General features: G+C 39.3%; 1 protein-coding gene across 1 annotated transcript in view; it reads left to right on the top strand.

The window, feature by feature from the left end:
* The first annotated feature begins 452 nt into the window (after positions 1-452).
* ARSB (arylsulfatase B) overlaps positions 453-19,075 on the top strand; it is an 85,792-nt gene continuing 67,169 nt past the window's right edge. The window contains exons 1-4 of the mRNA XM_058169360.1: positions 453-749; positions 6,145-6,331; positions 8,066-8,256; positions 9,384-9,591. Coding sequence (XP_058025343.1) covers positions 486-749; positions 6,145-6,331; positions 8,066-8,256; positions 9,384-9,591 — 850 coding nt within the window. The 5' untranslated portion in view covers positions 453-485. The remainder of the gene's footprint in view (positions 750-6,144; positions 6,332-8,065; positions 8,257-9,383; positions 9,592-19,075) is intronic.

Below are 19,075 nucleotides of genomic sequence, written 5' to 3'. Positions count from 1 at the left end.
AAGCTGCCGAGTTTGAAGACCTCTGTTCCAAATGTTCAATACAGCTACAGCCCCATTCACCAAAGCGGAGGACGAGGGATACTAGAAGTCGTCTTCCAGCAAGATTGCACTGGTGCAAAACCTGCTCTCTAAATGGGGAACTCTCTAAACGGGGAACCGGGCCCAGTTTAAGAAGCACAAAACAAGCCGGCCAGTTCTCGGGGTTGCACTCTGCACCCGATATTCATTTCATCACACGGCGGGCTATTAGCGAAATCGCCTCAACTGCACAGATACCGGTGGAGTTTCCCCTAGAAAAACGCGCTTCAATCGAACCAGCCGGCTTCTAGTCCCGCCTCCTTTCATTGCCCTGGGCCTGGACGAAGCTGTTTTCGTCCGGATTGGGCGGATAGTCTGACTTTGATGGCGGTCCCGCCTATAAGGAAGATCATAATTCTTCCTTATAGGCGGGCTGTCGACTCAGTTCCTGCTTGATCAGGCGAGCGATGATGGTTCGGCGGCTCCTATTCCTGGGGCTGCAGGTCTTATTGCAGCTGGGTCGTTTGAATGCAGGGTCTCCGAGCTCGTCGCCGCATCTGGTCTTTATCCTGGCCGACGATCTAGGCTGGAACGACGTGGGCTGGCACGGCTCCCAGATCCGCACCCCGAACTTAGACGCGCTGGGTGCCGCTGGAGTGCGCTTGGAGCGCTACTATACGCAGCCGCTGTGTACTCCCTCTCGCAGTCAGCTGCTGACCGGCAGGTACCAGGTAGGCGCGAAAAGGAGTTGAAGTTGTCCCCAGGAAAGTTGAGATGCATAACAACATTGGCTGGTTCTCTTCTCACCGTGCTCCTCTTGCAGGAGGAGGTAAAACCCTGATGCGATGAAGCTACTGAGATAGGCGAGAGCGTTTTATAATAATAGGGACTCCTACTATATATTAGTATAGGGTCTCCTGCTTGAATAGGGGATTGGACTAGAAGACCTCCACATCAATTATTCCATGTCTCATAGAAAAGAGTGCAGAGAACAGCAACAAAGATGATTAGGAGACTGAAAGCTAAAACCTATGAAGAATGGTTGCAGGCATTGGGTATTTCTAATTTAATGAAAAGTAAGACTACAGGTGATATGATAGCAATGTTCCAATATCTAAGGAGCTGCCACAAAGAAGAAAAGGTCAATCTATTCTCCAAAGTACCTGAAGGCAGAACAAGAAGCAATGGATAGAAACCAATCAAAGAGAGAAGCAACCTAGAACCAAGGAGAAATTTCCTGACAGTGGAAACAGCTTGCTTCCTGTCCAGAGGTTGTGTGTGCTCTAACACTGAAGGTTTTTAAGAAGAGATTGGACAACCACTTGTCTGAAATGGTATAGGGTTTCCTGCCTGAGCAGGGAGGTCGGACTAGAAGACCTCCAAGGTCCCTTCCAACTCTGTTATTCTGCTGTTCTGTTATTCTGTTAATTAAACTTGATCAGAGAAATGTTGGATCACGTTAAACCCCATCTTGATTTTTAGAACAAGTATGATGATTTTCTGACAAAAATATATCATTCATAAATCAGGAGAAATCATGACCAGATAATACAGAATGACAGGAGGTGGAAAATTGGAATTAAACATTTTCTTAGGATGTAAAATGTAGGCTTTCCCAAGAATCTCTTTAGTTCTTTTACCTGATGTTAAAGGTGAGCAGGGAAGTAGCCAAATTGCTGATACTTTAGATTTAAATAATATGAAGAAGAGAATCTCTATAAATTAAGAAACTGGCATTAAAAGCAAATATAATAATTAAATTTATAAGTTCACAGATACAAATGTAAAGGGATTTTGGAGAAACCCAGGTTCAAGTATTGCCCATAGAAACTAGTCATTTGATCTCATCCCAACCTACTTCACAAGGTAGTTGTTACAGAGGAAAGTTGAAGCAAGTGTGGAGTATGTCTCTGAGCTATCGGAGGAAATGTCAAGTAGAAAACTAATGAAAGGGATCATAGAGAAAGGAATCAATGCTGAAACACTATATACCAGTGTTGCGAACCTTTTTGGCACTGAGTGCTGAAACAGGAGTGTGCGTGTGTGCTTGTGCCAAAAACCAGAAGAGCAGCCACCCAGTGCGCATACTCGCGCTGGGAAGATAATCTTCCAGTTTCCAGCACGCGCATGCGCACTGGCCACCTGGCCTTCTGGTTTCTGCCACGCATACACACATGAAGACCAGCTGGCTGGTGCAGATGCGCATGCCGGCAACTGGAAGATCACCTTCCCAGTTCGTGCATGCGTAGTGGGCGGCTGCTGTTCCAGTTTCCGGTGGTCCCACAAGTGAAGAACAGTTGGCCGGCGTGCCAGAACCTTGAAGAGCAACCGGCGACGGCTCGCATGCCTGGAAAGATGGCTCTGTGTTCCACTTCCGGCATGTGTGGCATAAGTTCGCCATAACGGCTATATACCATTCTATGCATAATAGTTCAAAAAGAGCATTATAGAGCCGGAAAAGGTGCAGAGAAGAGCAACAGTCAGCTCATTTCTAAGGAAATATTGCAATATTTGGGAGATTTGCCTTTTTTTCCCAAAAAGCAAATAAGGTATAATAGAAATGTGTGCAGGTATAGTTAGTATAAAGAAAATAAGAGTCAATCAATCATGCTGAATTATGGCAGTTTCTGGCCAACACATTTAAATGTTGAATTCCTGCAACAAAATAACAAAATAAAAAGATGCCTTGGATAAAAAAAACCCAATTAGGGTAGTTAAAGGGAGATGAGAAACATAATGCTTTTGTTTAGCCTCACTTTGTACAAATTCAGCCAGTTATTTATTCAATGTGTTCACTTTGTTACTTAAATCGGTCTTAAAAATGTAAGAAATTATCTTTTGTTCTTAAGATATAGTCAAAATGGATAATGTCCTTTATAGAGTCCTCTTGTGGCTTGTAATTTTGTTTTTTTAAAAATGGGGGCATTGTGCATTCTTAAACTTCTCTATTCTGCTATGGAAAATAACTTATAAATGGAAGCACCAATATTTTTTCCATGTTAGCAACATGTTTAGTAATAAGTTCCTTTTGCAGAATAGGAAATGAGGGAGTAGAAAACCACAAAGCCTTTTCTACTTTTCTGTCAGTATTATACCCAAAATAATGTTAATAATAGAAATGTGGGAAGAAGCCAACTAAGAAAAACTAATTAGAGTAGTTTTTTCAATTAGTACCTGTGACTTAAGTAACTTTGTGCTTATAAGTGCTTCTTGTTACTCAAGATTTTGAGTTGATTCCCCCTCCCCCCTCTTTTTTAGAGTGAATGTATTGCATCTAGGAAGTCTGACATTATCCATTTGGAAATAGACTAAGGAGAAGCAAAAGAATTTTGGCAATTCTGAAGAAACTTGTAAGAAATTTCTGTTTCTTACAACATGCCAAATTGCACCAGCATGATTGGTTTCTATAAGAGACCACAGTGTTTAAGTTCTCTTCGAGAACATTTTTGCAGGGGGAAATGCATGCATAAATAACATGCTTGCTTCTTCAAAAGCTTTGCTTCAGGAGTCAGAATTGCACCCTTACTTTCCCCAAAGTTGCGATGGAGGCCAAGAGGTTGCTTCAAGGTGTTCCCAGCAATTTGTAATAATGCTTGTTCTGGACTTTATTCACCTTTTCTGTATCAAAAAGTGTGTGTGGAAAGCTTTGGCTCTCTGACTACAAATCAGCACATGAAGCCAATTAAGGTTTGCCATACAGAGAGCTAGATTTGCAACAAAGATGTTTTAAACAAAATAGAGTTGTAGTATTAGTACTGTGTATTCTCTTTATTTATCAGATCTTTGAACATATTATGAATTTGAGTATGAATATAAACTTGCCTCTTTTTCCTTCCCATTCCCCAATATCCAGGAATTTTTTGTTTTGTTTTTGTATTTATATCCCGCCCTTCTCCGAAGACTCAGGGCGGCTTACACTATGTCAATGTTCAATATTTTTAAATCTAATAAGTACAAATACATTACTGCTTGTATGTTATATTGCAGTTATGACTACATTTGGGACCAGAATCTCTGTTGCTAAGTGAGGCCCTTAAGCTCAAGTTTTATGACCTTTTCTGTTACGACCATTAAACAAACCTCCATGGTCATTAAGTGGATCACACAGTTGTCAAATGAATCTGGCTTTCCCCATTGACTTTGCTTGTTGGAAGCCAGCTGGAAAAGTCACAAATGGTGATCACATGACCCTGGGACACTGCAACCCTCATAAATGCATGCCAGTTGCCAAGCACCCAAATTTTGATCAGGTGATCAAAAGGATGCTGCAGTAGTCGTAAGTGCAAGGTCTAGTTGTAAGTACATTTTGTTACAACTTTGGTCATTAAATGAATGGTCGTAAGACAAGGAGTATCTATATTCTCTCATAAGATCTCCCAAAGCCTCAGTGTTCATCAGTAAACCTTGGGATTTCTCAAGATTTGAATAATTAAGAAAGGATGTTTCTTGTGGCCCCAGCGAAGTTCTGTTGTTATATCTGTAGTGGCGGGATAAAATGTAAGATCCTCTAGCTGAGTTTCCATTATACTTCCCTTCTGCCTCTCCCTTCCCCAGCTCTAAGATAATGAAGGATAAATAGGGAGTTATTAAAAAGAAGAAGACAGAGTTAATGAGTCAATTTCAAACATTTTCTGTAATAAGATAACCGTACCTAATCTGATATAAGGTAGCAGCAGTTTTGGGCTTGATTTTCTTTTATTTAGAATCAAAACACAGATGTCCTATAAATGCAAGTTAACTATGTTTAAGTGTTTTCTTACAGATACATCATGCAAAATATTCTTCATATATTTCTTTAATTGATTATACTTAAAGTTGTCACAATTTATTTTTCCAATATTCACATTTCTCTTCTGATAAAAATATGTCACTCTTGTTGTGTCTTGCCCGCTCTCACCGCAGCCGGGGCCTTCTTATCTGCTTCCGAACGCTGAGGAATGTCCTAGTATGCCTCCCGGCCCCAGCCCTGGGTCCATGCCCAGACAGGCTGAGGAGGAGGAAACACCTCCCGGCCCCAGCCCTGGCTCCATGCCCAGACAGGCTGAGGAGGAGGAAGCACCTCCAGCCCCCAGCTCTGGCTCCATGCCCAGGCAAACGGAGCAACTAGACCCCTCCCCCTCCCCCACAGCATGTGAGCCTGAGGGAGGTCAATTACCAACAGCTGCTGACTGGAGTGACCCTCGCTTCAGAAGAATTGATAGGCGGCGGCGTCAGAAGGAAGGGAGGGGCAGGCCTGGATAAGTGCTGAGTCATGGAGCCACACCCCATGGCCTATATAAAGGATCTGCTTTCTGGCATTCTCTGAGTCAGGCAAAGTCTAACATATCTTGCTGAAGTCACTTTCTGGTCTGCCTGCCTGCCTTGAGGACTTTGCTAGGACTTTGGCAGAGCTGCAGAGGCACGCCTGATTCGGATTTCCCTGACCTGGCCGTCAGCGGAGGAGTGGGACACAACAACTCTAGACCAGAGGTGTCAAACTCGCGTCGTCACGGTGTCGTCATGTGACGTATCACAACTTTCCCCCCCTTCGCTAAACCAGATATGGGCATGGCCAGCGCATGATGCATTCAGCCTACGGGCCGCAAGTTTGACACCCCTGCTCTAGACCAATACTGGTAGAACTCAACTTACAACAGTTCATTCCAGTTGCAATGGAACTGGAAAAAACGAGTTATGACCATTTTTCATACTTAACAACCATTGCAGCATCCCTACATGATCTGGACTCTTGGCAAGTGATTCATATTTATGATGGTTGCAGTATCCCAGGGTCATGTGATCACCTTTTGTGACCTTCTGGCAAGTAGATCAGTGTGGAAGCCAGATACACTTAACAGTCCTGATACTAACTTAACATCTACAGTGATCCACTTAATAACTATGGCAAGAAAGATAATAAAATGGGGCAAAATTCATTTAACAAATGTCTCACTTAGCAACATAATTTTTTGGCTCAGCTGTGGCTGTAGGTTGAAAGCTACACCTGTATTTCTCAAGTTTGACAACTTGAAGAAGTGTGGACTACAACTCCCAGAATTTCCGAGCCAGCAGAATATGAGATAGAACTGGTTAAGCTTCCTAACATTATGTGGGAACTAATATTTAAGGCACATTTGTTTTCATTAGATCCATACAGGTTTACAGCATCAAATAATTTGGCCTTGTCAGCCAAGCTGTGTCCCACTGGATGAAAAACTCCTGCCTGAGTTGCTTAAAGAAGCTGGCTATGTTACTCACATGGTGGGGAAGTGGCATATAGGAATGTACAGAAAAGAATGTCTTCCTACCCGTAGAGGATTTGATACTTACTTTGGTAAGCAAATTTATTTTCATCCTTTCTTTATGCTGAATGCTAAAAATAGTACCTGACAAATTACTTCTAAAACTAAAATCCTATGACATTTCTGGACTTCTACATAAATGGATAACTGCCTTCCTGTCAAACAGACAACAAGTGGTCAAAATAGGAAGCACTTCAGTAACAGAGTGGTCAATGCCTGGAATGCACTCCCTGACTCTGTAGTTTCTTCCCCAAACCCCCAAAACTTTAAGCTTAAACTGTCTACTGTTGACCTCACCCCATTCCTAAGAGATCTGTAAGAGGCGTGCATAAGTGCACCTGCGTGCCTACCGTCCCTGTCCTAACATTCCTTTTTACTTACTCTTTTCATGTATCCAAATTATGTTTATACTTTTACCCGTTACCTTATATATGATTGACAAAATAAATAAATAAATAAATGTTCTATCATTTCCAGCAGCCCAGACTGGTAAGCCCAGTCATGATTTCTTTTTTTATTGACCAAATTGTAATTGCCTGAGATCACTTATAGGCTGCGGCAAACTCCATAGGTTTCAAACACTGATATCTAGGTTCATTAAATGCATCAAGGCAGAACCACACGAACCACGTGGAAACTTAGTGATGAGTGAACCTCAGGTAGAAGATTCTATTGAACTGGGTAATCAAGACACAAAGAATGAAGCCCTTCAATGTTAAATAAGTAATTGAGTGCACAAAAGTGAAAGAAACATACACTGTGTATAATTTATAAAATGGATTTCTTTTGCCTGTTATTCAAATATATTCTTTGCTGGTTGTCGGTAAGCATAAATGAACTGACATATGTATGAATTCATAAAGGAAACCTATCCTAACTGATACGATGGGCATGTTGAACCCTTTTATATGTTTATGAAGAGCCGCATCAGTGTTCTCCAGCCTGAAACTCTCCAAATACTTTGTTCTTGTGGGAGTTGCAATTTCAAAACAGTTGAAGCACAGTAAGTTGGGAAAATTAGGTAATACTGCAATAGTTGTTTCTGTAGAGATTTCAGTTTCTAATATAATGTACCGTAAGTTTGCTGCGCAATGATCTTCAGCTTCGTTGATGGCAGGTTCAGAGAAGAACTGGAAGTGAAAACTATATACATACTCTAATTACTTTAATATTGTCTCTCTTAAAGCTGGAGAAGTCTATTGAAAATATTCGGAGAGACAAGTTTATCATTCTATGCAGAAATTGCTAATCATTGATATATGTATTAGTTTCAAGGATTCATAATATTCCAGCAGTCGTAAGAGAAAAAGTATTTTTCCTTACTTGAATCAGGTAATTCCTGATTCTGATGAGTCTCTAAGTCACCAGTTGGTGTCAGTAGTACATCAGATTTTTTACACTTGCCTGGAGAATGTGAACATAACTAGCACAAAAGTTGTATGAGCATCTGTTGCTGCAAGCCTGATTCAGTTTATTCTGCAAATTTCAAAACAAAAACAGCTGTTCTTGCCTACAGTGTTCTATAATTTCAATATCCATGTTTCTGATATATCAAACCACTTAATATATTACTGCATTGCTTTTAATAATTTTACATAGTGTATCTATTTATATTTTTTAAATAGAGGATGGAATACATTGCCAAATAAGTGATAAGAGTTTAGTTATTTTTTTAAAAAATCTGAGGAGGTTTTTTTTCAGGTTTAGGGCATCTCTGTAGTTTTTCCTCCTGAAATCATATCATAATCGATCATTTCTTGTTTTAGGCTACCTTCTTGGAAGTGAAGATTATTATTCTCATGAACGCTGCGTGCCTATTGTGTCTAAAAATGTGACCAGATGTGCCCTTGATTTTCGAGATGGAGAAAAAATTGCTGAGGGATTCAAAACTATGTATTCTACTAATGTATTTACAAAAAGAGCTCTTGATCTTATAGCAAGTCATCAAACTGAGAAGGTATAATTCTATTATTTTTTTTTGGTCATACATCTGTTCTTCAACACAACTAAATATTTGAATGCCCCTGAATGAGTTGTTGTAAGCAATAGCAGAAGACTATCTGTCTGGATAGGTCCTTTATTTAAATGCACATTATTTCTAAGAAAAATAATAGTCTGGGTTCTTCCATTGCACGAAGTGAGGTGTCATCAGTTGTTTCAAGCATGAATTGCTATTATACAGTTTTACATGAAGTTGTAGGTGCCAGTAAATAAATAACTCAAAAATGTTAGGTATTTGGGGAATTCAGTCCGTAAATCCATAAGACTTTAGATGGGAAAATTAATATCTCATTAGATTTGAGGCAATCAATGCATGATTGTGAATAATTTAAAAATAAACATGATTTTTGTTATTTAAGGCTTCTGAATGCTACCTAGAGATATGTAGTTGACATGGCATCGTTGATTCTATTTTGCTGGTTCCTATGCTAAAGCATGATTGATTTAATTATGTTTCATAGCCACAGCTAACTAGGTTCACATATACTAATCGTGGTGAAAGGTGCAATGGGGTCACATGCTTATTTACATATCCGTGAGCTTCTGTTTCTCTCCTGCCATCCTCACCTTTGTCTTATCTTACATATTAGGGTTTTATATCATTTTGAATCCTGGGTAATTTGGATTCTAAGTTCTAAGTTCTAAGTTATGAAACCTCATAAAGTTTCCTTTTGCAAAAAACTAAAATGAAGAGCAAAAGTCATCTTGGAAATTATGGAACCATGATCCAACCAACTGTCTTTCAGCTAGTCATATCTGATTGTAAATGTTTGTCAGTGCCTTTGGCTCCTGAACATGTTTCTGCAGCAAACAGAATTCGGTTGCCATATTTTCTATATTATAAATGTTTTTAAAGTTTTTTTTAAACTAAACAAAAGTTTTGTTCAGAGATTAAGCTCATTATCAGAGCTTCACAGACATGGAAAGCAAAGTTCTTTTCTCAAGTGCTTTTTACCCTAGCCAAGTGACAATATAAGGAAGGAAGAATACATAGCTGAAAATGTTATCATTTGTTCTTCTGATGGTTTAATGCTATGGTATCTTAACTTTTTCTTTTTTGTCATGTGTCTGTTTATGTTATAGCCATTATTTCTTTACTTTGCCCTGCAATCTGTCCATGAGCCCCTTCAAGTGCCTGAAAAATACATAGAACCATATTCTTTTATCAAAGATGAAAAGAGACGCAAATATGCTGGAATGGTTTCCATAATGGATGAAGCGGTAGGAAATATCACTTCAGCCTTGAAGAGATGTGGCCTTTGGAATAATACCATTCTCATCTTTTCTACAGGTAAGAATGAATAATTAAATATATAGGTACGCAGTGATAGATCTTCTGATACAAAAAGTAGAGGTCAGATTGCTGTAAAAATGGCTGTTGCAGAATAATAATTGCACTGGTCATCAGTGGGCTTCCAGACCTAATTCAGAATAGTGGTCATTCCCCATAAAGCCCTATATGATAGGGCCCTGAATTACATCATTAAGGATTCTGTCTCATCTAAATGTCCAGAGAAGACCTAGTCAAGGTCCAAACTTCAAATGAGCTAAACAATGTGTAAGCCACAAGGAAGGTGGTCTTGGTACTAGTTCCCCCATTGTGGAACATATTGGTCTCCCCAGATACCTTTGGCCCCTTCATTTCTGGGGTTTCAGAAAGTATTAAAGTTACTTTTTAAAAAATCTAATAGGCTTTCAGCTTCTATCAAGAAACATTTAGTGATTTTTTAAAATATTATTTATGGGGGAGAGCTATTTAATATGTTGGTACTTTTAGATGTTTGTTATTGACAGTTTTTTCTGCACATCACCTGATGTTGACATGATCAGGTCATACAGAAATAATCCAAATAAATAATTAAATCTATAGAAAATGAGGCACCATAAGTAGATGATGGAGTTTGATATCAAGGGCAGAATTCGGAACCAATTCTCCCTTGCTTTGCTTTGCTGCAGTCCTAACACGATAAGGCAATTTGCAACATTTAATGTACTTACATGGATAAATATGATTATCATTAATCCCACTTGTAGCTGAAATTGTGTTTTTTTAAATTTGGTAATTTTCTAGGGTACCTTTCATTCCTTTTTTATTTTATTTTTTACAAATCTTAGGAAACATTTTCTTTCCCCAAACACTTGGAAATGTTGCAATACAAACAGTTGGTGCAGTTGCACAACATACAATTTCCAACACATGTTTGTTTATTGTATATGGATGTATTGAGAATTTGTTCTCTAACAAGCCTATTAATGTGTTTACTTACAGTAAATTAAAATATTGTTGACTAAATATTGCTTTAGTTTTGTGCATTAGTTTTGCCCAACTTTGCTCTACCCAGGTGCTCTAAAAGTATATATGGAAAGCTTGGCATGTTCTTTACAAAACTGACCTTGTGACATTTTAAATACAGAACAATATTGCTATCCAGATTTTATTACTATGATGATTTTATGCAATGCTTTCTCAAATTGCCATGTAGTTTCTTAAAAAATGTCTTCCTCTATAAAATTAGCTTCTGTTTTTCTCCCATAATTAAGTATAATTAAAGTTGTTTTCAATTTCTCTTAGCAATTTTAGGTTATTTTATTATTGAAATAATGAAGAGTGTTACTGCTGAGTTGCATGTCTATGGAGATTCTTAGTCATCCAAGTCATAGTTGTCCCAAAGGTGCTTTTTCAAAAGGCAACTGGACTTTGTTTTTCCTTGAAGACATTTTGCTTCTCATCCAAGAAGGCTCTTTAGTTCTAGGTTGTAGTTTTCTGTTGTACATTATTAAAAGTAGAGAAATCAAGATACCTATCCATTATGATTCTGGAGAGATGATTATACAAAACAAAAAGATCCAGACCCACAGGTGGGCCTCTAAGACATGCAAGAACATCATCCCTGAGAATTCCATCAGAATTCTCTTATTTTTCTTTGAAATTTCAAAAGCAAATTCTCTAGCAACAGAATGAGACAGTTATAAAAAGACCAGGCCTTACCTTGCGGTAAGCTTAATAAAATTGAATCAGCTTCTGAGATACAAATACCCCACTTCTCAAGCAGAGAAAATAGCAAATAAGAAAGAAATGTTTAGCCTAAATATATTAAAAACATTTCAGTTCATGATTTGACTATTGTCTAAAAGTACTTGTAAAAAAGGCAAAATGAATCCAGGTATATTTTAAAATACCTTAACAGTATTTTCAGGTAAAATATTAAATAAATCTGCTGGAGTTCTACTTATACAGGTAGTCCTCGATTTACAACAGTTCATTTAGTGATCGTTTAAAGTTACAATAGCACTGAAAAAAGTGACTTATGACCATTTTTCACACTTATGACCATTGTAACATCTCCATAGTTACCACAATTCAGACACTTGCCGACTAACACATATCTATGATGGTTGCAGTGTCCTGGATCATGTGATCATCCTTTGCAACCTTCTGACAAGCAAAGCCAATGGAAAAGCTAGATTCACTTAACAACTGTGTTACTAATTAACACATGCACTGATTCACTTAACTGTGACAACATAGATCGTAAAATGGGGCAAAACTCACCTAATAAATATTTAACAACAGAAATTTTGGGCTCAATTGTGGTCATAAGTCAAGGACTACCTGTATATTTATCTGTATTTTTATACAATTAATTTTTTTTTTGAAATAGTACTGGTGTTTTTAAGAATTCCTCTTTTTAAGGAATAATAACTTTAAATCAAGCATTGTACTAACTGTCATAAAGCACCCTTAGTAATAACAAGACAATTTTCACAGTCCAATCACAAGATAATTATAAAACTCTTTACATATATTTGTATTTTTTTCATAGGAAGCTGCTTTATGCTGAGTCAGATAATTTTTCTCAATATTGTCAATTCAGCAGCAATTCCAAATAGTAGAGACTGTATTCAACAGATTTAACCTAGGGCTTTTAACTTACAGAAAATGGATTCTGCCATTGAAGTAAGACCAATTTTTGTTTTAGTTCTTATAGAATAGAATAGAATAGAATATTTTTTATTGGCTAAGTGTGATTGGACACACAAGGAATTTGTCTTGGTGCATATGCTCTCAGTGTACATAAAAGAAAAGATACCTTCATCAAGGTACAACACTTACAACACTTAATCATAAGGTACTAATTTAACACTTAATGATAAAACACTTAATGATAGTCATAGGCTACAATTAAGCAATCAGGAAAAAATCAGTTACAATAAAATCGTAAGGCTATAAGCAACAAAGTTACAGTCAAACATGGAAGGAGATGGTGATGGGAACGATGAGAAGATTAACAGTAGTGCAGATTTAGTAAATAGTTTGACACTGTTGAGAGAATTATTTGTTTAGCAGAGTGATGGCATTCGGGAAAAAACTGTTCTTGTGTCTAGTTATTCTGGTGTGCAGTGCTCTATAGCGTCGTTTTGAGGGTAGGAGTTGAAACAGTTTATGTCCAGGATGTGAGGGATCTGTAAATATTTTCACAGCCCTCTTTTTGATTTGTGCAGTATACAGGTCCTCAAGGGAAGGCAGGTTGGTAGCAATTGTTTTTTTCTGCAGTTCTAATTATCATCTGAAGTCTGTGTCTGTCTTGTTCGGTTGCAGAACCAAACCAGACAATTATAGAGATGCAGATGACAGACTCAATAATTCCTCTGTAGAACTGAATCAGCAGCTCCTTGGGCAGTTTGAGCTTTCTCAGTTGGGGCAGAAAAAACATTCTTTGTTGTCCTTTTTTGATGACGTTTTTGATGTTAGCTGTCCATTTTAAATCTTGCAATATGATAGAACCGAGAAATTTGAAGGTTTCTACTGTTGATACTGTGTTGTTTAGTATTGTGAGAGGTGGAAGTATGGAAGGGTTTCTCCTAAAGTCTACCACCATTTCTATGGTTTTAAGTGTGTTCAGTTCCAGATTGTTCTGGTCGCACCACGAGGCTAGTTGTTCAACCTCCTGTCTGTATGCGGATTCATCATTGTCTTGAATGAGACCAATCACTGTTGTGTCATCTGCGAACTTCAGTAGTTTTAACAGATGGATCATTAGAGAAGCAGTCATTGGTATACAGAGAGAAGAGAAGTGGGGAGAGCACACAGCCTTGGGGGGCCTCTGTGCTAATTGTACAGGTATCTGATGTGATTCTGCTTAGCTTCACCTGCTGCTTCCTGTTTGTTAGGAAGCTTGTGAAACACTTACAAGTCTGTTCAGGTACCTGTAGCTGGTTTAGCTTAGTTAGAAGAGTGTCTGGAATGATGGTATTGAATGATGAACTAAAGTCTACAAAGAGGACCCTTACATAGGTCTTTGGAGATTCAAGATGTTCTAGGATGTAGTGCAGAGCCATATTAACAGCATCATCTGTTGATCTATTTGCTCGGTATGCAAATTGCAAGGGGTCTAACAGCGGATCCGTGATGGTTTTCAAATGGGACAGCACTAGCCTTTCAAAGGTTTTCATGACTACAGATGTTAGAGCAACTGGTCAGTAGTCATTCAGTTCCTTGATGGTGGGTTTCACTGGGATGATAGTAGAGCATTTGAAGCAAGAAGGAACATAGCACATCTCTAGTGATTTATTGAAGATATGGGTGAAGATGGGGGCCAATTGGTCAGCACAGACTTTTAAGCAAGAAGGAGTTATCTTGTCTGGGCCTGGAGCTTTTCCTGGCTTTTATCTGTGAAATCTTAACCAAAAGAATAGAAACCCATAAATAAGGTGGCTACTTGGCAGACCCTATATCTTTAGCAACTTACAAAATGTGGAAGTTCAGCACATTCTGTACTCCAAATACAAACATAAAACTATGGAGAAGACTGTGCCTACTACTGTATACCTGGTAATTTCCAGAAGAGGGTGCTACAAGATATGGAATTTACTTTTATTATCATGGTCAGAAATTAGTTTCATCTATATTGTTCTTTGTTTTGAAGTGTAATCTTTTCCATATTACTTTCCTACTGTTATGATACTTCATGTAGCAAAACAATGATCTAAAATAAATCTGAGTACGTTTTCTTCCATCAACAGCTAGTACAATTTAGTAAACATCCTGATCTTCTTTGGAATGCTGTTTGTAGTCTGGGTTGGCTTTCTGGTACAGCAGTGAAAAATGTATTGCTGTCCAGATGTAGCCATTCAGCATGCCCCACTGTAAATATTAGTTGAAGTTGTTGGGAGTTGTAATACAATATCTGGAGGAACTGTTTCAGTAGACAGTACCAGAGAGTCAGTAGTAAAATAGAATAGAATAGATTTTTTTTATTGGCCAAGTGTGATTGGACACACAAGGAATTTGTCTTGGTGCATATGCTCTCAGTGTACATAAAAGAAAAGCTACGTTCATCAAGAGTTCTAAGGTACAACATTTAATGATAATCATAGGGTACAAATAAGCAATCAGGAAACAATATCAATATAAATCGTAAGTATACAAGCAACAAAGTTACAGTCATACAGTCATAAGTGGAAGGAGATGGGTGATGGGAACGATGAGAAGATTAATAGTAGTGTAGACTTAATAAATAGTTTGACAGCGTTGAGGGAATTATTTGTTTAGCAGAGTGATGGCATTCAGGAAAAAACCTGTTTTTTTGTCTAGTTGTTCTGGTGTGCAGTGCTCTATAGCATCATTTTGAGGGTAGGAGTTGAAATAGTTTATGTCCAGGATGTGCTTTTAAAAGGCTCTAATGATCCCAGCTGAGCCACGCTATCATCAGAGCCTTTTTTTTAACTTTTAAAAGCATTTTTTCGGCCGAAGAAAAAATGCTTTTAAAAGTAAAAAAACAACAACCTCTGATGATTGCGTGGCTCAGCTGGGCATGAGCGGGAGGTGGGGGGCAGGGATTTTTGCTACCGCTTCTCCAAACCACCCACTTGAGGCAATTAATCAGACTTGCCTCAAGAAGTTGTGGGGGCTCCAACACTGGGGATTTTTAAGAAAAGATTGGACAACCATTTATTTGTCTGAAATGGTATAGGGTTTCTTGCTTGAGCAGGGAGTTGGACTAGAAGTCCTCCAAGGTCTCTTCCAATTCCATTATTCTGTGGGAATTCCACTTTGATTAGTCTGTGGTCCGGCTATTTCACAGGTTCCTTCTCCCATCTCAAAATGATTTATCTCTCTATTGACTATAATTGAAATTATAAGTAATAGGTGAGACCAGCACTATTGTGCACTGAGAGCAATATGTTCATATGTATCTTGAGTATAATTATTAATACTGGAGTCTCCCTAAGTTACAGGGCAATGATGACAATAATGAGAGTCAACATTATCACTTTGCTACTCAAGTGGAAACTTATAGTCACTTCATTAGCGAGGCAAAGTGTAAATTAGATTTTGCTGGATCCACAGTTTCTTTTTGTCCCAATGTGATATTAGAGACCAGAAAACATACAGTATCTGACTTTGTAATTAGGTTCAAAGAGAGCAAGAATGTGAAGGAAAGAATTTTTGATAGCTTCCCAGCCTTCTTGGTTTCAGCAATAAAGAACATCCCTGTCCTATAGATGTATTATAATGTTTGGACCGCTTTTGAAAATGTTTAGTCCCACCTGTTTGGAGATGAATCTGAAAATCTCGTCCTGCTAGGACGAGCCTGCCCTACTCGTGCTGGTAGAGAGTGGCTACTGTGGATCCCATTGGTCAAAGAACTCCAACTGTTGGGATCCAAAAGAAGAACCTTCTCTGCCACATTGCCCACCCTTTGGAACATCCTAGGGTAAGATCTGTTCCCTCCTATCCTTCAGCAAGAGCCTGAAGACCTGGCTCTGCTGGTTGGCCTTGGGACCAAATGTGAGAGTTCCCCGCTGGAGGTGGCTGCTGGATTTGCAACTCCATCTCCCCTCCTTGCTCTCTACACTCCACTCATCCATCTTTTTGTTATCATACTGATGTATTCTCATTGGTTTCTTTTTCATAGTTTATTCTATTGTTCTATTATGTTACTTTTGTTTATGTTTGTTTAGTCTTTTTATTCCTTTTTATTGTAAGCTGCTACAGTAGGCAAGATAGGTGGCAAATAAATTTAGCAAATAAATAAAATAAAAATAGAGGAATTTCATTATAGATTCATTTTTCAAAGAAGACGTGTCTCTTGTTATGTGTCTATGTAAGGACTGGATTCGATGTAAATGCTTCAAAAACGTGGTGAAATCCAATTTTTTTTACTATCAGTTATGTGGGTGTGGCTTAGTGGGCGTGGGGTGGCTTGGTGGGTGTGGCTTGGTGAGTATGGCAGGGGAAGGATACTGCAAAATCTCCATTCTCACCCCATACGAGGGGAAGTATATTGCAAAATCTCCATTCTCACCCCATACGAGGGAAAGGATACTGCAAAATCTCCATTCCCACCCCACTCCTGGCGGAAGGATATTGCAAAATCTCCATTCCCACCCCACTCCAGGGAAAGGATACTGCAAAATCTCCATTCCCACCCCACTCCTGGCAGAAGGATATTGCAAAATTTCCATTCCCACCCCACTCTGGGGCCAGCCAGAGATGGTATTTGCCGGTTCTCCAAACTACTCAAAATTTCTGCTACCGATTCTCCAAACTACTCAGAATTTCCACTACTGGTTCTCCAGACCTGTCAGAACCTACTGGATTTCATCCCTGCTTCAAATACTGATACCATATGTGGAATCATTGAATTATACATAAACAGCATATTAAGGTTTTTAAGAAAACAGTGGTATATACTCTGTAGCTATACTACAAATAGGCTTTAAAAACAGTTTTCAAAATGTATGAGTGATTTTGGAGTTCAGACTGGGAGCAGAATTCTTCAAAATATAGAAGTTGTTTGTATGGGTTTAAAAATGGGTGCATTTTTAAAAAATTTAGTAGGACGAGTGGGAAGGAACTAATCTTGCTCAGAGAAGAATAAACCTATCACAGAAATTATTCATTGTGGATGGCATTGAAACACACAATACACAAAGACCAAAAGGGAGAGAGGAGGGAGCTGCTTAATCCTTGAAGTACAGAAGTTCAAGAATCCAGGTCAGTGGGAATGCCTGAGGTTAGAAATTAAGTGGCTCAGTCAAGCTCTGAATTAAAGCTTTCATAGAAGCTGCACAACTAATAAATACAGTGCATACTACTAATCCTTTCCTTTTATAAGTTTTGGAAGGATTCACTCCCACAGTTTAAAAATTTATAATGAAATTGAAATCAGAGACTTCCATTGCTATTTTTGGCAGTCAGTTCTAAATGCTCCAAGCTGATGTGAACAGAAGAACAACTTGAATTGGTGGCAGGTTTGCCCCTTTGCTTAAACTCATTCCACAGCCTCCTGCCTTTTAAATAACTACATGTTTCAGACATTTCATATTGGTACCACCATATATAATTCTTGACATATTAGTGTCTCTTTATTGCTTCTAAGATATATGTATAAATAGCCAGACTCCAGGCTCAACAGATGGGCTCAATTCCTTTTTTCATAGTTACATTGTGCTTCTTGCTATTGATTTCTTAACTTATTTATCCAGTGGTGAAATTCAATTTTTTATTCTACTGGTTCTGTGGGCGTGGCTTGGTGGGCATGGTGTGGCTTGGTGGGCATGGCAGGGGAAGGATACTGCAAAATCCCCATTCCCTCCCCACTCCGGGGCCAGCCAGAGGTGGCATTTGCCGGTTCTCTGAACTACTCAAAATTTCCCCTACTGGTTTCCCGAACTACTCAAAATTTGCGCTACCAGTTCTCTGAACTACTCAAAATTTCCGCTACCGGTTGTCCAGAACCTGTCAGAACCTGCTGGATTTCACCTTTATATTTATCTCTTATTACGGAACTAACTTTATGCTAATATGAAATTGCTTTAAAAAACAGATCATTATTTATTTATTTATTTATTTATTATTTAAATTTGTATACCGCCCTTCTCCCGAAGGACTCAGGGCGGTTCACAGCCAGGTAAAAATACAATACAATAAATACAAATTAAAATACAATTAAAAAACTTATTAAAATTGGCCAGGATTAAAATTTAGAGCTAAAAACCCATTAAAACCCATTAAAACACTAACCCAGTCCAGCGCAGATGAATAAGTAGGTTTTAAGCTCATGCGAAAGGTTCGGAGGTCCGGAAGTTGACGAAGTCCTGGGGAGTTCGTTCCAGAGGGCGGAGCCCCACAGAGAAGGCCCTTCCTGGGTGTCGCCAGACGACACTGTCGCGCCGATGGCACCCTGAGGAGCCCTCTCTGTGAGAGCGCACGGGTCGGTGAGAGGTATTCGTAGCAGCAGGCGGTCCCGTAAGTATCCCGGCCCTATGCCATGGAGCGCTTTAAAGACATTCACCAACACCTTGAAGCGCACCCGAAGGCCACAGGTAGCCAGTGCAGCCGGCGCAGGATAGGTGTCACTGGGAGCCACGAGGGCTCCTCAATCACCCGCGCAGCTGCATTCTGGACTAACTGTAGCCTCCGGATGCCCCTCAAGGGAGCCCCATGTAGAGAGCATTGCAGTAGTCCAGACGAGACGTCACAAGGGCGTGAGTGACTGTGCACAAGGCATCCCGGTCTAGAAAGGCGCACTGGCGCACCAGGCGGACCTGGTGGAAAGCTCTCCTGGAGACGGCCGTCAAATGGTCTTCAAAAGACAGCCGTTCATCCAGGAGAACGCCCAAATTGCGCACCCTCCATCGGGCCAATGACTCGCTCCCGACAGTCAGCCGGACTCAGCTGACTGTACCGGGATGCCGGCATCCACAGCCACTCCGTCTTGGAGGGATTGAGCTTGAGCCTGTTCCTCCCCATCCAGACCCGCACGGCT

This window comes from Ahaetulla prasina, chromosome 2 (genome assembly GCF_028640845.1).
Source record: "Ahaetulla prasina isolate Xishuangbanna chromosome 2, ASM2864084v1, whole genome shotgun sequence".
NCBI classification, from domain to species: Eukaryota; Metazoa; Chordata; class Lepidosauria; order Squamata; family Colubridae; genus Ahaetulla; species Ahaetulla prasina.
Note: the sequence above shows the minus strand (reverse complement) of the source record. Positions and strands in the feature narration are given on the sequence as shown.